Source organism: Scyliorhinus canicula, chromosome 1, assembly GCF_902713615.1.
Source record: "Scyliorhinus canicula chromosome 1, sScyCan1.1, whole genome shotgun sequence".
Classification (NCBI taxonomy): domain Eukaryota; kingdom Metazoa; phylum Chordata; class Chondrichthyes; order Carcharhiniformes; family Scyliorhinidae; genus Scyliorhinus; species Scyliorhinus canicula.
Genome location: NC_052146.1, coordinates 49813263 through 49834574, shown reverse-complemented (window position 1 = coordinate 49834574; position 21312 = coordinate 49813263). Strand labels below are relative to the sequence as shown.

Here is a 21312-nt window from a genome sequence, read left to right as displayed (position 1 = left end):
CACTCAGCACTTCTGGCTGAAGATTGTTGCGAATGCCTCAGCCTTGTCTTTTGCACATATGTGCTGGGCTCCTCCATCATTGAGGATGAAATGAAAATGAAAATCGCTTATTGTCACGAGTAGGCTTCAATGAAGTTACTGTGAAAAGCCCCTAGTCGCCACATTCCGGCGCCTGTCCGGGGAGGCTGGTACGGGAATCGAACCGTGCTGCTGGCCTGCTTGGTCTGCTTTAAAAGCCAGCGATTTAGCTGAGTGAGCTAAACCAGCCTCCTCCACCGGTGAGTTGTTTAATTGTCCACCACCATTCACAGCTTGATGTGACAGGACTGCTGAGCTTAAATCTGATGCGTTTGTTATGGAATCACTTAACTCTGTCTATGACTTGCTGCTTATGCTGTCTGGCACACAAGTAGTCCTGTGTTGTAGCTTCACCAGGCTGACACCTCATTTTTCAGTCAGCCTGATGTTACCCCTGTACTCTTCATTGAACCAGGGTTGATCCCCTGGCTTGGTGGTAATGGTAGAGTGGGGGATGTGCTAGGTTGCAGATTGTGATTGAATAAAATTCTGCTGCTGCTGATGATGGCCCACAGCACCTCATGGATGACCAGTCTGGAGTTGCTAGATCTGTTCGAAGTCTATCCCATTTAGCACAGTGATAGCGCCACACAACACAATGTAAAACTCTTCAATTTAATTCTATGATCAATACCCCCAATCCAAAAAGTTGAGTTGGGTTTACTGCATGCATCACCCACTTTTCTTCCCACTCTATTCAGCCCAATACTTAATTTATCATTTTCATGTCAGGAAAATTTAGTGAGTCATTTAGACACCTCATGTAATACACAAAAATTCAAACGTTCATACAATGCCTGTCATCATTACCTGTATTTGTTCTTTTTTACTGGTGTGCCACCACACTTAGATGGGGTTGGAACTGGACCAATATCTCCATTTGCGCTCGGCCTTTTTTGTGAACTTGGACTCCAGAATAATGGTTGTCGAGAGCCAGTTTGAGATGAGGAACACCATGGTGGTTCAAATTCAGCCACTGAACTCTGAAGCCCATTAGAATGGCCAAATAAGGTTTCATCCACATAGGAGGTCTTTGCTCTCACTCTGTAATGACTGCATCCTTTATGACATACACGACTGGGTTGAACATCAGTGACTGCGAAATTGCCTGACATGCCTACTCCTCGAGATGGTTTTTGGCACGTTAGCTTGGCCACTTTGGTCTTTTCAAGTATAGTGAAGTCAGTCTAAAAGGTGAGAAAAAGGAAGAGTTTTTTGAAAAACTATTATATTCAGTAATTCTGTGTGCCAGTGTATTATAAATTGTTAAGACATACAATTATTTCAAATTGTAGCTGCTGTCCCAACATGCAGATGAGGTCAGCTAATTCAGCAGGAACCAACAATCAAACCGAAGAACTTATTGCTTCTTTGGCTCAGAGATTTCCTGGCATATGTCCAGCAGAGGGCAGCAGAGCAGAGCTTCTGATTGGCTGTTCCGGGGAGATTTGCATACGTGCAGTGCGGTCAGCGTAAGTTGAAGGTGCACCTGCATCAGTGACCCGAGGAGTTCGACGGAAGGTGAGCATCCAGCAGAGGGCAGCAGAGCAGAGCTTCTGATTGGCTGTTCCGGGGAGATTTGCATACGTGCAGTGCGGTCAGCGTAAGTTGAAGGTGGTTTGTGAAGGGGCTGTTCTCGAGTGACAGCTTTACCCGAAACACTACTTACGCAGTGTCTCCCACCCATCCTCCTCCTCTAACCAAAAAAAAAAGCTCTGTCCGTTGGATTGCTAAACTAACAAGTTTTTTATTTTTTTATTTTTCAGTAGTTGGGAAGTTAGTTCAGTGGGAATGGAGGCTAGGGCAGTTGAATGTTCCTCCTGCAGAATGTGGGAGGAAAGGGTCACCTCTAGTGTCCCTTCTGACTACATCTGCGGGAAGTGCACCCAACTCCAGCTCCTCGAGAGCCGCATTAGGGACCTGGAGCTGGAGCTGGATGAACTTCGGATCATTCGGGAGGCGGAGGAGGTTATTGAGAGGAGTTATAGGGAGGTAGTCACACCTCAGGTAAAAGAAGAAAGTAGATGGGTTACCGTCAGGGGAGGGAGAGGGAACCGGCAGGCAGTGCAGGGATCCCCTGTGGTCATTCCCCTCTATAACAAGTATACCGTTTTGGATACTGTTGCGGGGGACGACTTACCAGGGGTAAGCAATAGGGCGCAGGTCTCTGGCACAGAGTCTGTCCCTGTTGCTCAGAAGGGAAGGGAGAAGAGGAACAGAGCACTTGTCATTGGGAACTCCATAGTTAGAGGAACAGACAGGAGGTTCTGTGGGAACGAAAGAGACTCACGGTTGGTGTGTTGCCTCCCAGGTGCCAGGGTTCGTGATGTCTCTGATCGTGTTTTTGGGATCCTTAAGGGGGAGGGGGAGCAGCCCCAAGTCGTGGTCCACATAGGTACCAACGACATAGGTAGGAAGAGAGATGGGGATTTGAGACAGAAATTCAGGGAGCTAGGGTGGAAGCTGAGAGCTAGAACAAACAGAATTGTTATCTCTGGGTTGTTACCCGTGCCACGTGCTAGCGAAGTGAGAAATAAGGAGAGAGAGGAGTTGAACACGTGGCTACAGGGATGGTGCAGGAGGGAGGGTTTTGGTTTCCTGGATAATTGGGGCTCATTCTGGGGTAGGTGGGACCTCTACAAACAGGATGGTCTTCACCTGAACCAGAGGGGTACCAATATCCTGGGGGGGAGATTTGCTAGTGCTCTTCGGGGGGGTTTAAACTAATTCAGCAGGGGGATGGGAACCTAAATTGTAGTCCCAGTATACAGGATGTTGAGAGTAGTGAGGTCAGGGATAGGATTAAAAGTTCGAAAGAGGGCACCGGCAAGCAGGACGCTGGTTTGAAGTGTGTCTACTTCAACGCCAGGAGCATCCGGAATAAGGTGGGTGAGCTTGCAGCATGGGTTGGTACCTGGGATCTCGATGTTGTGGCGATTTCGGAGACATGGGTAGAGCAGGGACAGGAATGGTTGTTGCAGGTTCCAGGATTTCGATGTTTCTGTAAGAACAGAGAAGATGGTAAAAGAGGGGGGGGTGTGGCATTGTTAATCAAGGAAAGTATTACGGCGGTAGAAAGGACGCTTGAGGACTCGTCTACTGAGGCAGTATGGGCCGAGGTTAGGAACAGTAGAGGAGAGGTCACCCTGTTGGGAGTTGTCTATAGACCTCCGAATAGTCCCAGAGATGTAGAGGAAAGGATTGGAAAGATGATTCTTGACAGGAGCGAGAGTAACAGGGTAGTTGTTATGGGGGACTTTAACTTTCCAAATATTGACTGGAAATACTATAGTTCGAGTACTATAGATGGGTCAGTTTTTGTGCAGTGTGTGCAGGAGGGTTTTCTGACACAGTATGTAGACAGGCCAACAAGGGGCGAGGCCACATTGGATTTGGTACTAGGTAATGAACCCGGCCAGGTGTTAGATTTAGATGTAGGTGAGCACTTTGGTGATAGTGATCACAACTCGGTTATGTTTACTTTAGCAATGGGCAGGGATAGGTATATACCGCAAGGCAAGAATTATAGCTGGGGGAAAGGCAATTATGATGCTATTCGGCAAGATTTAGGAGGTATAGGATGGAGAAGGAAACTGCAGGGGATGGGTACAATCGAAATGTGGAGCTTTTTCAAGGAACAGCTACTGCGTGTCCTTGATAAGTATGTACCTGTCAGGCAGGGAGGAAGTTGTCGAGCAAGGGAGCCGTGGTTTACTAAGGAAGTTGAAGCACTTGTCAAGAGGAAGAAGAAGGCTTATGTTAGGATGAGACATGAAGGCTCAGTTAGGGCACTTGAGAGTTACAAGTTAGCCAGGAAGGACCTAAAGGGAGAGTTAAGAAGAGCGAGGAGAGGACACGAAAAGTCGTTGGCGGATAGGATCAAGGAAAACCCTAAGGCTTTCTATAGGTATATCAGGAACAAAGGAATGACTAGAGTAAGATTAGGGCCAATCAAGGATAGTAGTGGAAAGTTGTGTGTGGAATCAGAGGAGATAGGGGAAGCATTAAATGGATATTTTTCGTCAGTGTTTACACTGGAGAAAGACAATGTTGTCGAGGAGAACACTCAGGTTCAGTCGACCAGGCTAGATGGAATTGAGGTTCAAAAGGAGGAGGTGTTAGCAATTTTGGAAAATGTCAAAATAGATAAGTCCCCTGGGCCAGATGGGATTTATCCTAGGATTCTCTGGGAAGCCAGGGAGGAGATTGCAGAGCCTTTGTCCTTGATCTTTATGTCGTCTTTGTCGACAGGAATAGTGCCGGAAGACTGGAGGATAGCAAATGTTGTCCCCTTGTTCAAGAAGGGGAGTAGAGACAACCCTGGTAATTATAGACCTGTGAGCCTTACTTCGGTTGTGGGTAAAATGTTGGAAAAGGTTATAAGAGATAGGGTTTATAATCATCTTGAAAAGAACAAGTTGATTAGCGATACTCAACACGGTTTTGTGAAGGGTAGGTCATGTCTCACAAACCTTATTGAGTTTTTTGAGAAGGTGACCAAACAGGTGGATCAGGGTAAAGCTGTTGATGTGGTGTATATGGATTTCAGTAAGGCGTTTGATAAGGTTCCCCACGGTAGGCTATTGCAGAAAATAAGGAAGTATGGAATTGAAGGTGATTTAGCGGTTTGGATCAGTAATTGGCTAGCTGAAAGAAGACAGAGGGTGGTGGTTGATGGCAAATGTTCATCCTGGAGTTCAGTTACTAGTGGTGTACCGCAAGGATCTGTTTTGGGGCCACTGCTGTTTGTCATTTTTATAAATGACCTGGAAGAGGGTGTAGAAGGATGGGTTAGTAAATTTGCAGATGACACGAAGGTCGGTGGAGTTGTGGATAGTGCTGAAGGATGTTATAGGATACAGAGGGACATAGATAAGCTGCAGAGCTGGGCTGAGAGGTGGCAGATGGAGTTTAATGCGGAAAAGTGTGAGGTGGTTCACTTTGGAAGGAGTAACAGGAATGCAGAGTACTGGGCTAATGGCAAGATTCTTGGTAGTGTAGATGAACAGAGAGATCTCGGCATCCAGGTACATAAATCCCTGAAAGTTGCCACCCAGGTTAATAGGGCTGTTAAGAAGGCATATGGTGTGCTAGCCTTTATAAGCAGGGGGATTGAGTTTCGGAACCACAAGGTCATGCTGCAGCTGTACATAACTCTGGTGCGGCCACACCTGGAGTACTGCGTGCAGTTCTGGTCACCACATTATAGGAAGGATGTGGAAGCTTTGGAAAGGGTTCAGAGGAGATTTACTAGGATGTTGCCTGGTATGGAGGGAAGGTCTTACGAGGAAAGGCTCAGGGAATTGAGGTTGTTTTCGTTAGAGAGGAGAAGGCTGAGAGGTGACTTAATAGAGACATATAAGATAGTCAGAGGGTTAGATAGGGTGGACAGTGAGAGTCTTTTTCCTCGGATGGTGATGACCAACACGAGGGGACATAGCTTTAAATTGAGGGGTGAGAGATATAGGACAGATGTCAGAGGCAGTTTCTTTACTCAGAGAGTAGTAGGGGTGTGGAACGCCCTGCCTGCAATAGTAGTAGACTCGCCAACTTTAAGGGCATTTAAGTGGTCACTGGATAGACATATGGATGAAAATGGAATAGTGTAGGTCAGATAGGCTTCAGATGGTTTCACAGGTCGGCGCAACATCGAGGGCCGAAGGGCCCGTACTGCGCTGTAGTGTTCTATGTTCTATGTTCTATGTCAGCAAGCCATTGGTGAGTCCTAGCTGTTTTGCATATAGAAATCAGCGAAACATTTCATGTGTAGCAATCCCAGTATCAGCAGTTCAAAGATACTGTACTGGTAGATTGTACTGCCATTGTAGTATTACATGACAAGTTGAAAATAGTGCGACATATAACATGACAGCTCAAATAATATACTTGCAAAATCCATGTTCTACCACCCCCACCAAATAAAACACTATTTTGTTATCAAAGGAAGCAATATTATGGCACTCTGGCTAACTTCTCTATCATCCCAAAAGTTTATCCCTTCCCTCGGCATCGCCCCATACAATTGCAGGTGTGAGACCTGCCCTTTTAACTCACCATCCAAGGCTCCAAAAACTTTCCAGATGAAGCAACAATTTACTTGTACTTCATTCAATTTAGTATACTGAATTTGCTGTTCCTAAAGCGAGGGAGCCATGGGAAGACCAAACGCAGAATGGGTGACCACTTTGCGGAATACCTTCGATCAACCTGCAAGCTTGACCCCAATCTTCAGTAGCTTGCCATTTTAATTTACCACCATGCTCTCACACACAATTTCTGTCCTCAGGCTGCTGCAATATTCCAGTGAAGCCCAACACCAGCTTGAAGAACAACACCTCATTTTGTGATGAAGCACTGCAGCCTTCTGGACTCAACATTGAGTTCAACCACATCAGACCATGAATTCTGCCCACAATTTTCATTTTATTTTTGTCAAGGGATATGCTGTATCTTGTTTTCATGTTACGGCTTTTAGATAGAGGTATTCTGCCATTAACACTTAGTCGGGACCAACGCTTTATTTCTTTACTACAACCATTGCCACTCCCTTTTTCTTTTGTTTCATGACATCTTCATCATTTGATATCTCCTGCAGTCTAACCCATCCCTGACCTTTCCTTTTATTGTTCTAGACCTGCATCCCTTTGTCAACAGCATAAAACCCATCACATTTCTACTTCTCGTCAGTTCCGAACTAAAGTCATAATTGGACTCAAAATATTAACTCTGCTTCTCTCTCCGCAGATACCACAAGACCTGCTGAGATTTTCCAATATGTTATTTCTATAATGTACATCAATTAAATTTCTTTAACAAATTTTTAAGCAAAGCTGCAGAATTATTTTGTAACAATACCAAGGCAAATCATCTAATGGTGACAGATCTTGGAGTACGGAATGTAAATAGGCAGGATTTCTGAAAAATCGAAAAAAGAAAATCAGCTGAAGAAAATGAAAACCTTCCTCAGTAATAAATTATGACAGCCTGAGACCTGGGAGCTGAAGAGATCACTGAGCTCACAGGTCTCACCCATGATCTCTTCCTCTGGCAGATATAGAGAAAATTAGCTGCGTTTGTCCAACTGAGCACTCACCTGATCAATCTCTCAGCACCTCCCTTAATTTCTATCAAAGTTGCTTCCAGCTTACCCACCCTGCACCACCCCCTAAAGTAAGCAATTTGCGGTTCAGTGTCTCGTTCGATAACCAGCAACTTAGAACATAGAACATAGAACAGTACAGCACAGAACAGGCCCTTCGGCCCTCGATGTTGTGCCGAGCAATGATCACCCTACTCAAACCCACGTATCCACCCTATACCCGTAACCCAACAACTCCCCCCCTTAACCTTACTATTAGGACACTACGGGCAATTTAGCATGGCCAATCCACCTAACCCGCACATCTTTGGATTGTGGGAGGAAACCGGAGCACCCGGAGGAAACCCACGCACACACGGGGAGGACGTGCAGACTCCACACAGACAGTGACCCAGCCGGGAATCGAACCTGGGACCCTGGAGCTGTGAAGCATTTATGCTAACCACCATGCTATCGTGCTGCCCACTTGGGCCTTAAAACTCCAGCAATATTTTGTAAGAGACACAAACACCCCTCCTACTGACCATTACTTTATCTCTCTTAAACCCTCAACATTGAACATGACCTCAGCTACTTCCACCACCTCACATACACAGGTCACCATAAGAACCATAACAAACCATCTCTACCAATGAGCAGTATAGCCAATTCCTCACCCACCCCACCCTCTCCAAACGAAGTATCACCTTGGCCCTCATGAACACTTCTAAAGTCCTTTAACCATACATCCCATGGTTTCCATCCCCAAGGAGCAGTTCAGTTCTGGAAGCCCTTTGTCCCACCACACAGCATTAACTCTGACTTTCCACACTTAACAAGGGGAATAAAACTGGCCCACATTTTTGCTGCCACAAAGCAGAGAAATAGTTGCTAGCTCAACCCGACCTCAGTTTCTTTCCCCAGCCTGCCAAGTAGCTATTGGATCTGAGAAACAGTACCCTCTTCCCCCACCAGTAATCAAGCAAATATTGCCCAGACCCTTCTCTGAACCCCTTCCTCTCGTGTACTTCATCCTCCTTCTCCCTATCCACATCTTAGTCCTGCCTATCCCCCTTTTGCAATCTCAATGGAATGAAGAAAGGGCAGAGGCATTGAACAAGTATTTTGTGTCTGTCTTCACATAGAAGACACAGATTGCATACCAGAAATAGATGGTAACCGAGGGGTAAAATGAGTGAGGAAATTAAGAAAATTAGTATCAGCAGATCAGAAGTATTGGAGAAACTGAAGGGACTAAAATCCAACAAATTCTCAGGACCTGATGGTCTATACTCTCGAGTTCTAAGAGAGCTGCAAAGATAATGGATGTGCTGGCTTTGATTTTCCAAAATTCCTTAGATTTGGCAACTGTCCCATTAAATTGGCATTGGAAAATGTAATGAACTCCAATTGGCTTTATTGGTTGGCCAATTGGAGTATGAGCTCCCTCAATGATAGCTCATTGAGGGGGCCCATATAAGCACCTGTGTAGGCTTTGTGAGCCAGTCTTAAGTTGACTGGACTGCTAGCAGCACTGTTTGTAGCTGCTCCTGTAATATTGTTATTGTAAATAAATATTGGTGTTGTGACAGAACTCCTGCCTCCCGTGGATTACTACAGTGGCGACGAGGTAAACTAAGAATTTTGCGGAGACCAGCTGCCGCACTCGGAGGGTAAACCATGCCATTTTAAAAATGCCGTTTTTTGGGAGGTTAGAGGCATTCGACCCGGCTATTGAGGACTGGTCCCAGTATGTGGAGAGAATGTGTTACTTCTTCCGGGCAAATGATATACTGACGGATGAAAGGAGACGGCTTATCCTGCTGTCGGCATGCGGACCCTCAGCTTTCGCCATTATACGTAGTCTGACTTATCACGATGCGCCAGACACAAAAACTTTCCAAGAAGTAACGGAACTGGCTGAAAGACCTAAAATTAGATTGGATGAAAAGTTTCCAGAGTGGAAGCGGGCAGTTGAGTGGAGTACTCCAAAAATACCCGAAGGTCTTCCAGGAAGGTTTGGGGGAAATCATAGGCGCCAAAGCAACTTTGCATGTGGACCCAGAAGCCCTTCCAAAATTTTGTAAGGCCAGGCCGGTACCTTTTGCATTAAGGAAGAAAGTAGATGACGAAATAGAAAGGTTACGGCGCGACGGCATTATCAGACCAGTACAGATCTCGGAATGGGCAGCGCCGGTGGTACCAATTTTGAAGCCAGATGGCTCGATATGTCTCTGTGGAGATTTCAAACAGACGGTAAACAAATACCCACTGCTGGACAAATACCCAATCCCGAAAATAGACGACCTATATGCCAAATTGGCAGGTGGGCTTTTGTTCACGGACATGAGCCACGCCTACCTGCAGTTAAAACTAGACAAGGACTCCCAGAAGTACGCTATGATCAACACCCTGAAGGGCCTTTTTTGTTATACTAGGCTACCTTTCGGAGTGTCATCAGCCTGCGCTATATTCCAGCGTACGATGGAAAATATTCTGCAGGGACTACCACAGGTGGCGATTTATTTGGACGATGTCTTAATCACGGGTACGACAAACAGGGAACACTTAAGGAACCTGGAGGAAGTGCTCAGGCGTTTCGCAAAGGCAGGCGTACGGCTAAAAGGGGAAAATTGTGTTTTTCTGGCCCCACAAGTGACGTACCTGGGATATAAAGTAGACGAGTCAGGCTTACACCCATTAGAAGACAGAGTAAGGGCAATAAAAGAAGCCCCAGCTCCCACCACGGTCCAGGAGTTATGATCATTTCTAGGGTTGGTAACCTATTACAGTAGTTCCCCTTTATAACGCGGGTGTTGGGGTCCAAGACAGCCACCCGCGTTGCATCCGAGCCGCGGATATCCACAATGGGGGTTTTAAATTTATTTAAAAATCTATGCATGCGCTTCCCATTTTGAGTCTACGGGGGGCAGGGGGGAGAGGTCAGACCCCCGTAGACTCACAATGGGAAGCGCAAGCATAGATTTTTAAATAAATTTAAAACAAGCACTGCTGCATTTTTAACAACTTAAAAGTTGGATTGGAGGGAGAGAGCAGCCGGCAGTGTCAATTTCAGCGGCCGGCTGATTGTTTCAGTGAGAGAGCAGCTTCCCTCTCCGGATCAAAGTGAGCCGGCCGCTGAAATTGACACTGCCGGCTGCTCTCTCCCTCCAATCAGCCGGCAATGTCAATTTCAGCGGCCGGCTGATTGTTTCAGTGAGAGAGCAGCTTCCCTCTCCGGCTCACTTTGATCCGGAGAGGGAAGCTGCTCTCTCACTGGGGTTCAGGCTGTGGCTGCTGGGGTACAGGCTGTGGCTCCTGGGGTACAGGCTGTGGCTGCTGGGCTTCAGGCTGTGGCTGCTGGGGTACTGTGGCTGCTGGGGTACATGCTGTGGCTGCTGGGGTACAGGCCGTGGCTGCTGGGGTACTGATTGGAGGGAGAGAGCAGCCGGCAGTGTCAATTTCAGCGGCCGACTTATTGTTTCAGTGAGAGAGCAGCTTCCCTCTCCGGCCGCTGAAATTGACCGCTGAAATTGATACAGAGGGGAGGGGCGATGTGAGACCATGCTGGTCTTGCAGAGGCCCGTATGACCTCCTCCTGTGTTCTCTGCTCTCTCCCTCCAATCAGCCGGCAGTGTCAATTTCAGCGGCCGGCTCACTTTGATCCGGAGAGGGAAGCTGACAGTTGGGGTCCATAAGCCCCCCCCCGCCGTATATCGCGAACCGCGGTATTGCGGAACGCGGTATAACGGGGGACACAGACATAGCAGCCTTGGTACGTCGGTGCCAGGAGTGCCAACAGGGGCAAAGAGTGCCACCAGCGGCGCCATTGCACCCGTGGGAATGGCCAGGCAGACCATGGACCCGCCTGCATATTGACCACGCCGGCCCTTTCACGGGCTCAATGTTTTTGGTGATAGTGGACACCCACTCCAAATGGTTGGACGGCTAAACGCGGCAAGCACAGCATCGACAATTGAAAAGCTCAGGGCCTCGTTTGCAACACATCGACTTCCGGAGGTATTAGTGTCAGACAACGGAACGGCATTCACAAGTCGGGAATTTGGAAAATTCCTGAAGGAAAATGGAGTCCATCACATCAAAACGGCCCCTTATCATCCAGCGACCAATGGCCTGGCAGAGAGAGCGGTCCAGACACTTAAAGCGGGACTCAAGAAGCAGCCGTCAGGTCAATGGACACAAAGTTCTCCCGCTGGCTGTTTGATTACAGGACCACACCGCATTTCACAACGGGCATACCGCCAGCTGAACTCTTAATGGGAAGGCGGCTGCGAACGAGGCTGAGTCTCCTTTTCCCAAATTTAACGGGGAAAGTGGAAAAACAACAGGAGGCCCAACGCAGGGGGCATGATAATAGTCGGCAGCAGAGACATTTCCAAGTGGGGGCACCGGTTTGGGTCAAGAATTATGGGAATGGACCAATGTGGGTCAAAGGCACGGTAGAGTCCCAAACAAGGCCCATATCCTATGAGGTTTCGATAGGAGGCAAGGTGCTGAAGAAACACCTAGACCAAGGGCAGCGGAACCACACCTGGAGGCAGGCGAAGCAGGACCGCCTCAAGCTAGGATAGCCCAGACGGAAAGGATACCTACACCCCAGCCCCGAGCAATTTCTCCAGACCCCGTCATCCAGTCGTCAGAGTCGGAGATGGACACGTTCGACGAGGCCGCCGCGACACCTCTTCCCAAGGAGGAGGAAGAACAACTGCCAAGGAAAAGACGGGCACCTATAAGGTACACCCCGCCCACTTCGGAGAACGACCCGGCGGACGACACAGAGGTGACAGACACAGACATGAGGAGCAGGAAGAAGCTCAAAGGAATGCCAGCTGGCAGGAATTCCTCGGACCTTGGGGGGGAGGGGTGTAATGAACTCCAATTGGCTTTATTGGTTGGCTTTATTGCAGTGATAAGCACAGCTGCTTCAAACCTGAGGACCCGGGTTCAATCCCGGCCCTGAGTCACTGTCTGTGTAGAGATTGCATTTTCTCCCCACGTCTGCAATGGTCTCACCCCCATAACCCAAAAAGATGTGCAGGATAGGTGGATTGGACAGGCTAAATTGTCCCTTAATTGGAAAAAAAATAGGGACATTCTGTTTGAATAATTTATTAGAGGGTTTTGAGGATGTAACCAGGAGGGTAGGTGAAGGGAAACCAGGAGGGTAGGTGAAGGGAAACCAGGAGGGTAGGTGAAGGGAAACCAGTAAGTGTCATATACCTGGATTTCCAAAAGGCATTCAATAAGGTGTCACACAAAAGCGGCTCTTGGAGCTGGGGGTGATATTTTAGCATGGATGAACAGTTAACAGATGGAAAGTAGAGAGTTGGCATAAATGGTGCTTTTTCAAGTTGACAGGCAGTGAATACTGGAGTGTCGCAAGGATCAGTGTTGGCGCCTCAGCTATTTACAGTGTAATGATAATAATAATAATTATAATTGTTATCTGTACTAGTGTCGCAAGTAGGCTTACATTAACACTGCATGAAGTTACTGTGAAAATCCCCTAGTCGCCACACTGCGGCACCTGTTCGGATACACTAAGGGAGAATTCAGAATGCCCAATTCACCTAACAAGCATGTCTTTCAGGACTTGTAGGAGGAAACTAGAGTACCCGGAGGAAACCCACGCAGACACGTGGAGAACATGCAGACTCTGAACACACAGTGACCCAAGCCGGGATTTGAACCAGAGTCCCTGGCTCTGTGAAGTGACAATGCTAACCACTGTGCTATCGTGCCACCTGGCAATAATTGAATAATATTGAGTGGTTGAGCAGGCGCACTGGGCTTGTGGTCTATTCCTGCTCCTATTTCTTGTGTATTGTTGTGGTGCAATTATGCCCCAAAACTTTAATTATGCTTGATCTTATGGTTGTGTTGGTATTGGTTCCCTGGCATTATATAAGTTCCCAGTGTTTTATGATTCATAATAATAATTCCTTGATGGGTAGATCAAGATAGCAAGTCTGACAGGAGACTGTTTCCTCAGTATTTCCTTTGAAAGGTAAATGAATTCTTGAATTGTTAAAAACAGAACCAATAGAGCTGCAATTTGAAGCAATTACAATGGTCTGGTTCCCTAAAACGTAACTTCACTTACTAAACCATAGTATTTAACCTTGCATAGTTTACAAGAGAGAGAAATTCTAAATTCACCAATAGTTTTTCAGAAGGAAATTTATTTCTTACCACTTAGATATGAAATGACGATTAAAATTCTAAGCAAGATGCATTTACAGATCAAGAATGCACATTTTTCTTGAGCACTTGTTAAACAAAACTTGATGATAGCCAACAATTGGTTATATTGTTTTGTTAGGTTTCAAACAATGCAATGGTATTTATATAATTAAGGCAATTCTGAGGGTGCATTACATTGTCAGAAATTCCATCTTTCAGATGACATTTTAAGCTTAGGTGAATGCAAAAAGAACTATTCATGCATTATTCAAAGTGTGTCAGGAGAATTTACCTGGTGTCCTAGCCCAAAACGAGGTTGATAAGGATGCTGTTAGACACTAAATGTAATTTGTGACTATGATAAGAGGTGTTGCAATACTGTGCCAGGGCAGAACCCCAAGTGGAGGAATTCAAGCATAGAATTCCAGGAAAGATGAGCATGGATTTAGGGTTGCGGAGGCACTGTGAAGGAGACAGACAAGTTGGAGATTAGAAGTGGGTGGGGAGTGGGGAATCAATGGCTCTTCTTCTGAAAAGGGTGATGACAAAACATTTATAAGAGAGGACAATAGTAGCAAAGAAGAGAAAATAGCTAATTGTGCTATTAACCTTTGACTGCTGTTGTAAACGAATAGGAGCACATTGACATGGACATTCACCTGAGGAAGGAGCAGTGCTCCGAAAGCTCGTGTTTGAAACAAACCTGTTGGACTTTAACCTGGTGTTGTAAGACTTCTTACTGTGCTCACCCCAGTCCAACGCCGACATCTCCACATCATGGACAGAGAAGGAAGTTAAGGTCAGGAGGGGAAGGGGGTTACGGATGGAGTGATAAAAGTAATTGATCAGAAATAGCTTTATCTGTGATTGACAGGATGGAAGCAGCAAGGCCATGCAAGGTGGCAAATGGCTGTAAGTATGGGTTGGGAGTTTACATGGACAGAGAGATTAAGGTAGGATAGGAGGGAAGTGAACTCGAAGGAAAACATGATGAATTGAAATGCAGACTGAAATCACCAAGGATGAGAAGTTACTTGCTGCACAGGCTGAAGGAGGAAATCAGTGATGGTATCTGGGTGAGAAAATGTTTATGATACTTGAGCAGGTAGTAGAGAAGTGAAGATTTCAAATGAGGTCAAAAGTATGGCCCGCCCAAAGTCTTATATAATTGCTGCAAAAAACCCTTGACAAAAAAAAAGACAAACATATCATTTGCTTTCCTGATTTATTTACTGGTAGCAAGCACTTACAAAAAAGGCCCCAAAGCCCCCCCCCCCCCCCCCCCCCCAATTCCCCGTACAAACCAATATTTATTAACTGTTCCCATTTTTCAAAAAAAAAAATCAGCTTGAGCATCCTCTTACCAAAGTGGATAACTGCCAGGACAAATCTCCAAGTGTGGGCCTACCGGTCCAAACAAAAACACACGGGAAACAAATCAAACGACGTGCACTTATGGAAGTCATGGAATCCCTACAGTGCAGGAGGCCATTCAGCCTATCGAACCTCCTGACCCTCCGAAGGAGTACCCTATCTAAGCGCCCCCGTAACACCAACTACTACATTTTTTTCTTACATAACTTACTTAAAGGGAAGTGGATCACCCGAACAAACATTGGGAGCGCAGACTCTGTGAGAAGGCAGTGCGGCTCCTCTCTGTCCAGGTGAGCTTTTGCTGCACAGGTGGCGCCCACCTCACCTGCAACTGCGACTCGCGCGCCGCCCGTTGCGATGGCAGCAAATGCTGGGGATCCGGAACGACCCAATGCCGCACCGCATGGGAATAGAGGGATGGATAAAACTATCTAATTGCAGACAATATACGTAAGAACACACCAGGAACGATTAAAAATAAGTTTCGGTTACAAACAATCAAATTTCAGCGCGGATTAACCAAGGAAATTAAATATTCATGAGCCTTGTTCCAACAGTGATGACGTAAGAAGAGAGTGGGCACGCCCAATGATCTCTGACCTTGCCGGGAGCATGCGCCGTCCTGTTGGTGGAGGGCGCGTGCGCTGGTAGGCTGGTTTGGGTCTGAATCTGAGTCTGAGTCGGGCGGCATGGCGCAGAAGAAGAAGCGGCCGAACAGGCACAGGAAGCCCCGGGCTCATTCCCAGCCCCATCAACGGGATGTGGATGTGGAGAGCGACGGCGGGGAGTTCCAGTTGGCCCCTGTAACCGAGGAGGATGACGACGTGGGCAAGGTTGGTGGCCCCCCGGGGGGGGTATTATTTGTTTGCCGGTGAGGCCCACAGGTCGGAAATCTGAAAGTCCAGCAGATAATGCGGGTAACATCCAGCCGGTCAGGCAGCATCCGCGGAGGGAGAGAGGGACGAACTGCACATTGAAAATAGAAGCAGGAGGAGGCTGTTCGGCCCCTCGGGCCTGCTCCGTCATTCATTATGATTGTGGCTGATCATCGAGTTCAATACCTTGATTCCGCATCTCTCTCTTACCCCCCCCCCCCCCCCCCCCCCCCATATCCCTTTAGCACCAATTACATCTAATTCCTTCTTTAAATTACACAACCTTTCAGTTCACTGACATCACTGCAAAACTGAAAAAATAACCCGAAAAGTTTTCGGTAAATGTGGAGATGCTAGAAAGATGTGACTGGGTAGAAAGTAGGCGACGCTAAATGATGTCATGAATATTGGTGCAAGTTTACATGGTAAAAGACATAAGGTGGCACTGGGGGAAAGGCGAATGTGGGCAAAAGCAGAATCCCCATCTTACCCGATTGAAAGGTGAGGGTGCTAAGATGTGATCTGAAATTGTTGAACTCATTTGTTAAGTCCAGAAGAGTGCATAGTGCCAGATCGAAAGATGAGGCGCTGATCCTCTGCCTGCGTTGTGCTTTCGATGAGTGATAAAGGCCCTCCCTGTCAGATCCTTCCTGTATGCCTGGGGTGTCACCCCTGCACATTGCTCACCCCTCTACATACACCCCCCCCCCCCCCCCCCCCCCCCCTGCACGTTGTCCTCGGGCTGGCTGTGGTGGTGAGGAGACCGTCCGCCACTGCCTTCTGGAATGTGCCTTTGCAAAGGAGGTCTTGGAAACAGTGCAGTGGTTTGCATCCTGAGTAGCTCCGAGATACTGGGCTCTGCTCTACTGGCTCCCAGCAATGTACGCTGAGATATAGGAACTGCGGCTGAAAACTGGTGGCAACTGACAGTTGCTAAATATGTGCAAACGTATGGGGCAAATGATCGTTGACAGTGTTAGCAAGCCACAGGGAGAATAAAGGACATTGGTCCTAATTGATGACTCAGTGTGCTACCTGCCACTTAGAACATAGAACATTACAGCGCAGTACGGGCCCTTCGGCCCTCGATGTTGCGCCGACCTGTGAAACCATCTGAAGCCTATCTGACCTACACCATTCCATTTTCATCCATATGTCTATCCAGCGACCACTTAAATGCCCTTAAAGTTGGCGAGTCTACTACTGTTGCAGGCAGGGCATTCCACACCCCTACTACTCTCTGAGTAAAGAAACTGCCTCTGACATCTGTCCTATATCTACTACCCCTCAATTTAAAGCTATGATGGTGCAGGCGGGAGGGATTCAGATTTCTGGATAACTGGGGCTCTTTCTGGGGAAGGTGGGACCTCTATAGACAGGATGGCCTACATCTGAACCTAAGGGGCACCAATATCCTGGGGGGGGAGATTTGTTAGTACTCTTTGGGGGGGGTTTAAACTAATTCAGCAGGGGCATGGGAACCTGGATTGTAGTTTTGGGGTGCGAGAGGTTGCGAGTAGAGAGGTCAGGAGCACAGATTCTTCGCAGGAGGGCGGCAGTGTTCAGGTCGGTGGTTTGAAGTGTATCTATTTCAATGCCAGGAGTATACGAAATAAGGTAGGGGAACTGGCAGCATGGGTTGGTACCTGGGACTTCGATGTTGTGGCCATTTCAGAGACATGGATAGAGCAGGGACAGGAATGGTTGTTGCAGGTTCCGGGGTTTAGGTGCTTTAGTAAGGTCAGAGAAGGGGGCAAAAGAGGGGGAGGTGTGGCGCTGCTAGTCAAGGACAGTATTACGGTGGCAGAAAGGATGCAAGATGGGGACTCTTCTTCCGAGGTAGTATGGGCTGAGGTTAGAAACAGGAAAGGAGAGGTCACACTGCTGGGAGTTTTCTATAGGCCACCAAATAGTTCTAGAGATGTAGAGGAAAGGATGGCGAAGATGATTCTGGAAAAGAGCGAAAGCAACAGGGTAGTTGTTATGGGAGACTTTAACTTTCCTAATATTGACTGGAAAAGATATAGTTCAAGTACATTGGATGGGTCGTTCTTTGTACAATGTGTGCAGGAGGGTTTTCTGACACAATATGTTGACAGGCCAACAAGAGGTGAGGCCACTTTGGATTTGGTTTTGGGTAATGAACCAGGCCAGGTGTTAGATCTGGAGGTAGGTGAACACTTTGGAGACAGTGACCACAATTCGGTGACCTTTACATTAGTGATGGAAAGGGATAAGTATACCCCGCAGGGCAAGAGTTATAGCTGGGGGAAGGGCAATTATGATGCCATTAGACATGACTTAGGATGTGTAGGTTGGAGAAGTAGGCTGCAAGGGTTGGGCACACTGGATATGTGGAGCTTATTCAAGGAACAGCTATTGAGTGTTCTTGATCAGTACGTACCAGTCAGACAGGGAGGAAAGGGTAGAGCGAGGGAACCGTGGTTTACCAAAGAAGTGGAATCTCTTGTTAAGAGGAAGAAGGAGGCCTATGTGAAGATGAGGCGTGAAGTCTCAGTTGGGGCGCTTGATAGTTACAGGGAAGCGAGGAAGGATCTAAAGAGAGAGCTAAGACGAGCAAGGAGGGGACATGAGAAGTCTTTGGCAGGTAGGATCAAGGAAAACCCAAAAGCTTTCTATAGGTATGTCAGGAATAAAAGAATGACTAGGGTAAGAGTAGGGCCAGTCAAGGACAGTGGTGGGAAGTTGTGTGTGGAGGCTGAGGAGATAAGCGAGATACTAAATGAATACTTTTTGTCAGTATTCACTCAGGAAAAAGATAATATTGTGGAGGAGAATGCTGAGACCCAGGCTATTAGAATAGATGGCATTGAGGTGCGTAGGGAAGAAGTGTTGACAATTCTGGACAAGGTGAAAATAGATAAGTCCCCGGGGCCTGATGGGATTTATCCTAGGATTCTCTGGGAAGCCAGGGAAGAGATTGCTGAGCCTTTGGCTTTGATTTTTAGGTCATCATTGGCTACAGGAATAGTGCCAGAGGACTGGAGGATAGCAAATGTGGTCCCTTTGTTCAAGAAGGGGAGTAGAGATAACCCCGGTAACTCTAGGCCGGTGAGCCTAACATCTGTGGTGGGTAAAGTCTTGGAGAGGATTATAAAAGATACGATTTATAATCATCTAGATAGGAATAATATGATTAGGGACAGTCAGCATGGTTTTGTGAAGGGTAGGTCATGCCTCACAAACCTTATCGAGTTCTTTGAGAAGGTGACTGAACAGGTGGATGAGGGTAAAGCAGTTGATGTGGTGTATATGGATTTCAGTAAAGCGTTTGATAAGGTTCCCCACGGTCGGCTATTGCAGAAAATACGGAGGCTGGGGATTGAGGGTGATTTAGAGATGTGGATCAGAAATTGGCTAGTTGAAAGAAGACAGAGAGTGGTGGTTGATGGGAAATGTTCAGAATGGAGTTCAGTTACGAGTGGCGTACCACAAGGATCTGTTCTGGGGCCGTTGCTGTTTGTGATTTTTATAAATGACCTAGAGGAGGGCGCAGAAGGATGGGTAAGTAAATTTGCAGACGACACTAAAGTCGGTGGAGTTGTAGACAGTGCGGAAGGACGTTGCAGGTTACAGAGGGACATAGATAAGCTGCAGAGCTGGGCTGAGAGGTGGCAAATGGAGTTTAATGTGGAGAAGTGTGAGGTGATTCACTTTGGAAAGAATAACAGGAATGTGGAATATTTGGCTAATGGTAAAATTCTTGGTAGTGTGGATGAGCAGAGGGATCTCGGTGTCCATGTACATAGATCCCTGAAGGTTGCCACCCAGGTTGATAGGGTTGTGAAGAAGGCCTATGGTGTGATGGCCTTTATTGGTAGAGGGATTGAGTTCCGGAGCCATGAGGTCATGTTGCAGTTGTACAAAACTCTAGTACGGCCGCATTTGGAGTATTGCGTTCGGTTCTGGTCGCCTCATTATAGGAAGGACGTGGAAGCTTTGGAACGGGTGCAGAGGAGATTTACCAGGATGTTGCCTGGTATGGAGGGAAAATCTTATGAGGAAAGGCTGATGGACTTGAGGTTGTTTTCGTTAGAGAGAAGAAGGTTAAGAGGTGACCTAATAGAGGCATACAAAATGATCAGAGGGTTAGATAGGGTGGACAGCGAGAGCCTTCTCCCGCGGATGGAGGTGGCTAGCACGAGGGGACATAGCCTTAAATTGAGGGGTAATAGATATAGGACAGAGGTCAGAGGTGGGTTTTTTACGCAAAGAGTGGTGAGGCCGTGGAATGCCCTACCTGCAACAGTAGTGAACTCGCCAACATTGAGGGCATTTAAAAGTTTATTGGATAAGCATATGGATGATAAGGGCATAGTGTAGGTTGGATGGCCTTTAGTTTTTTCCATGTCGGTGCAACATTGAGGGCCGAAGGGCCTGTACTGCGCTGTATTGTTCTATGTTCTATGTTGTGTTGCTCATCACCATCCGAGGAAAGAGACTCTCACTGTCCACCCTATCTAACCCTCTGACTATCTTATATGTCTCTATTAAGTCACCTCTCAGCCTTCTCCTCTCTAACGAAAACAACCTCAAGTCCCTGAGCCTTTCCTCGTAAGACCTTCCCTCCACACCAGGCAACATCCCAGTAAATATCCTCTGAACCCTTTCCAAAGCTTCCACATCTTTCTTATAATGTGGTGACCAGAACTGCACGCAGTACTCCAGGAGCGGCCGCATCAGAGTTGTGTACAGCTGTAGCATGACCTTGTGGCTCCGAAACTCAATCCCCCTACTGATAAAGGCTAGCACACCATATGCCTTCTTAACAGCCCTATTAACCTGGGTGGCAACTTTCAGGGATTTATGTACCTGGATGCCGAGATCTCTCTGTTCATCTACACTACCAAGAATCTTGCCATTAGCCCAGTACTCTGCATTCCTGTTACTCCTTCCAAAGTGAACCACCTCACACTTTTCCGCATTAAACTCCATCTGCCACCTCTCAGCCCAGCTCTGCAGCTTATCTATGTCCCTCTGTATCCTATAACATCCTTCAGCACTATCCACAACTCCACCGACCTTCATGTCATCTGCAAATTTACTAACCCATCCTTCTACACCCTCTTCCAGGTCATTTATAAAAATGACAAACAGCAGTGGCCCCAAAACAGATCCTTGCGGTACACCACTAGTAACTGAACTCCAGGATGAATATTTACCATCACCACCACCCTCTGTCTTCTTTCAGCTAGCCAATTACTGATCCAAACCGCTAAATCTCCTTCAATTCCATACTTCCTTATTTTCTGCAATAGCCTACCATGGGGAACCTTATCAAACGCCTTACTGAAATCCATATACACCACATCAACAGCTTTACCCTGATCCACCTGTTTGGTCACCTTCTCAAAAAACTCAATAAGGTTTGTGAGGCATGACCTACCCTTCACAAAACCGTGTTGACTATCGCTAATCAACTTGTTCTTTTCAAGATGATTATAAACCCTATCTCTTATAACCTTTTCCAACATTTTACCCACAACCGAAGTAAGGCTCACAGGTCTATAATTACCAGGGTTGTCTCTACTCCCCTTCTTGAACAAGGGGACAACATTTGCTATCCTCCAGTCTTCCGGCACTATTCCTGTCGACAAAGACAACATAAAAATCAAGGACAAAGGCTCTGTAATCTCCTCCCTGGCTTCCCAGAGAATCCTAGGATAAATCCCATCTGGCCCA

The 21312-nt window shown here is 47.0% G+C and overlaps 2 protein-coding genes across 4 annotated transcripts in view; one reads left to right on the top strand and one right to left on the bottom strand.

The window, feature by feature from the left end:
- The window catches only part of LOC119962628 (RBPJ-interacting and tubulin-associated protein 1-like), a 32908-nt gene extending 17604 nt beyond the window's left edge, over positions 1–15304 (bottom strand). The window contains exons 1-3 of one of the 3 annotated variants that reach the window (XM_038790501.1): positions 14946–15304; positions 14725–14764; positions 889–1265 (exon numbers count right to left, since the gene is read on the bottom strand). In XM_038790501.1, the coding sequence (XP_038646429.1) occupies positions 889–1193 (305 nt within the window). In that variant the 5' untranslated portion in view covers positions 1194–1265; positions 14725–14764; positions 14946–15304. Of the gene's footprint in view, positions 1–888; positions 1266–14724 lie in introns of all 3 variants that reach the window. The other 2 variants (XM_038790482.1, XM_038790491.1) reach the window with 2 other exon arrangements.
- Positions 15305–15344: 40 nt separating this feature from the next.
- The window catches only part of ddx54 (DEAD (Asp-Glu-Ala-Asp) box polypeptide 54), a 67338-nt gene continuing 61370 nt past the window's right edge, over positions 15345–21312 (top strand). Inside the window, exon 1 of the mRNA XM_038790468.1 lies at positions 15345–15567. Within this exon, the coding sequence (XP_038646396.1) occupies positions 15424–15567 (144 nt within the window). The 5' untranslated portion in view covers positions 15345–15423. The remainder of the gene's footprint in view (positions 15568–21312) is intronic.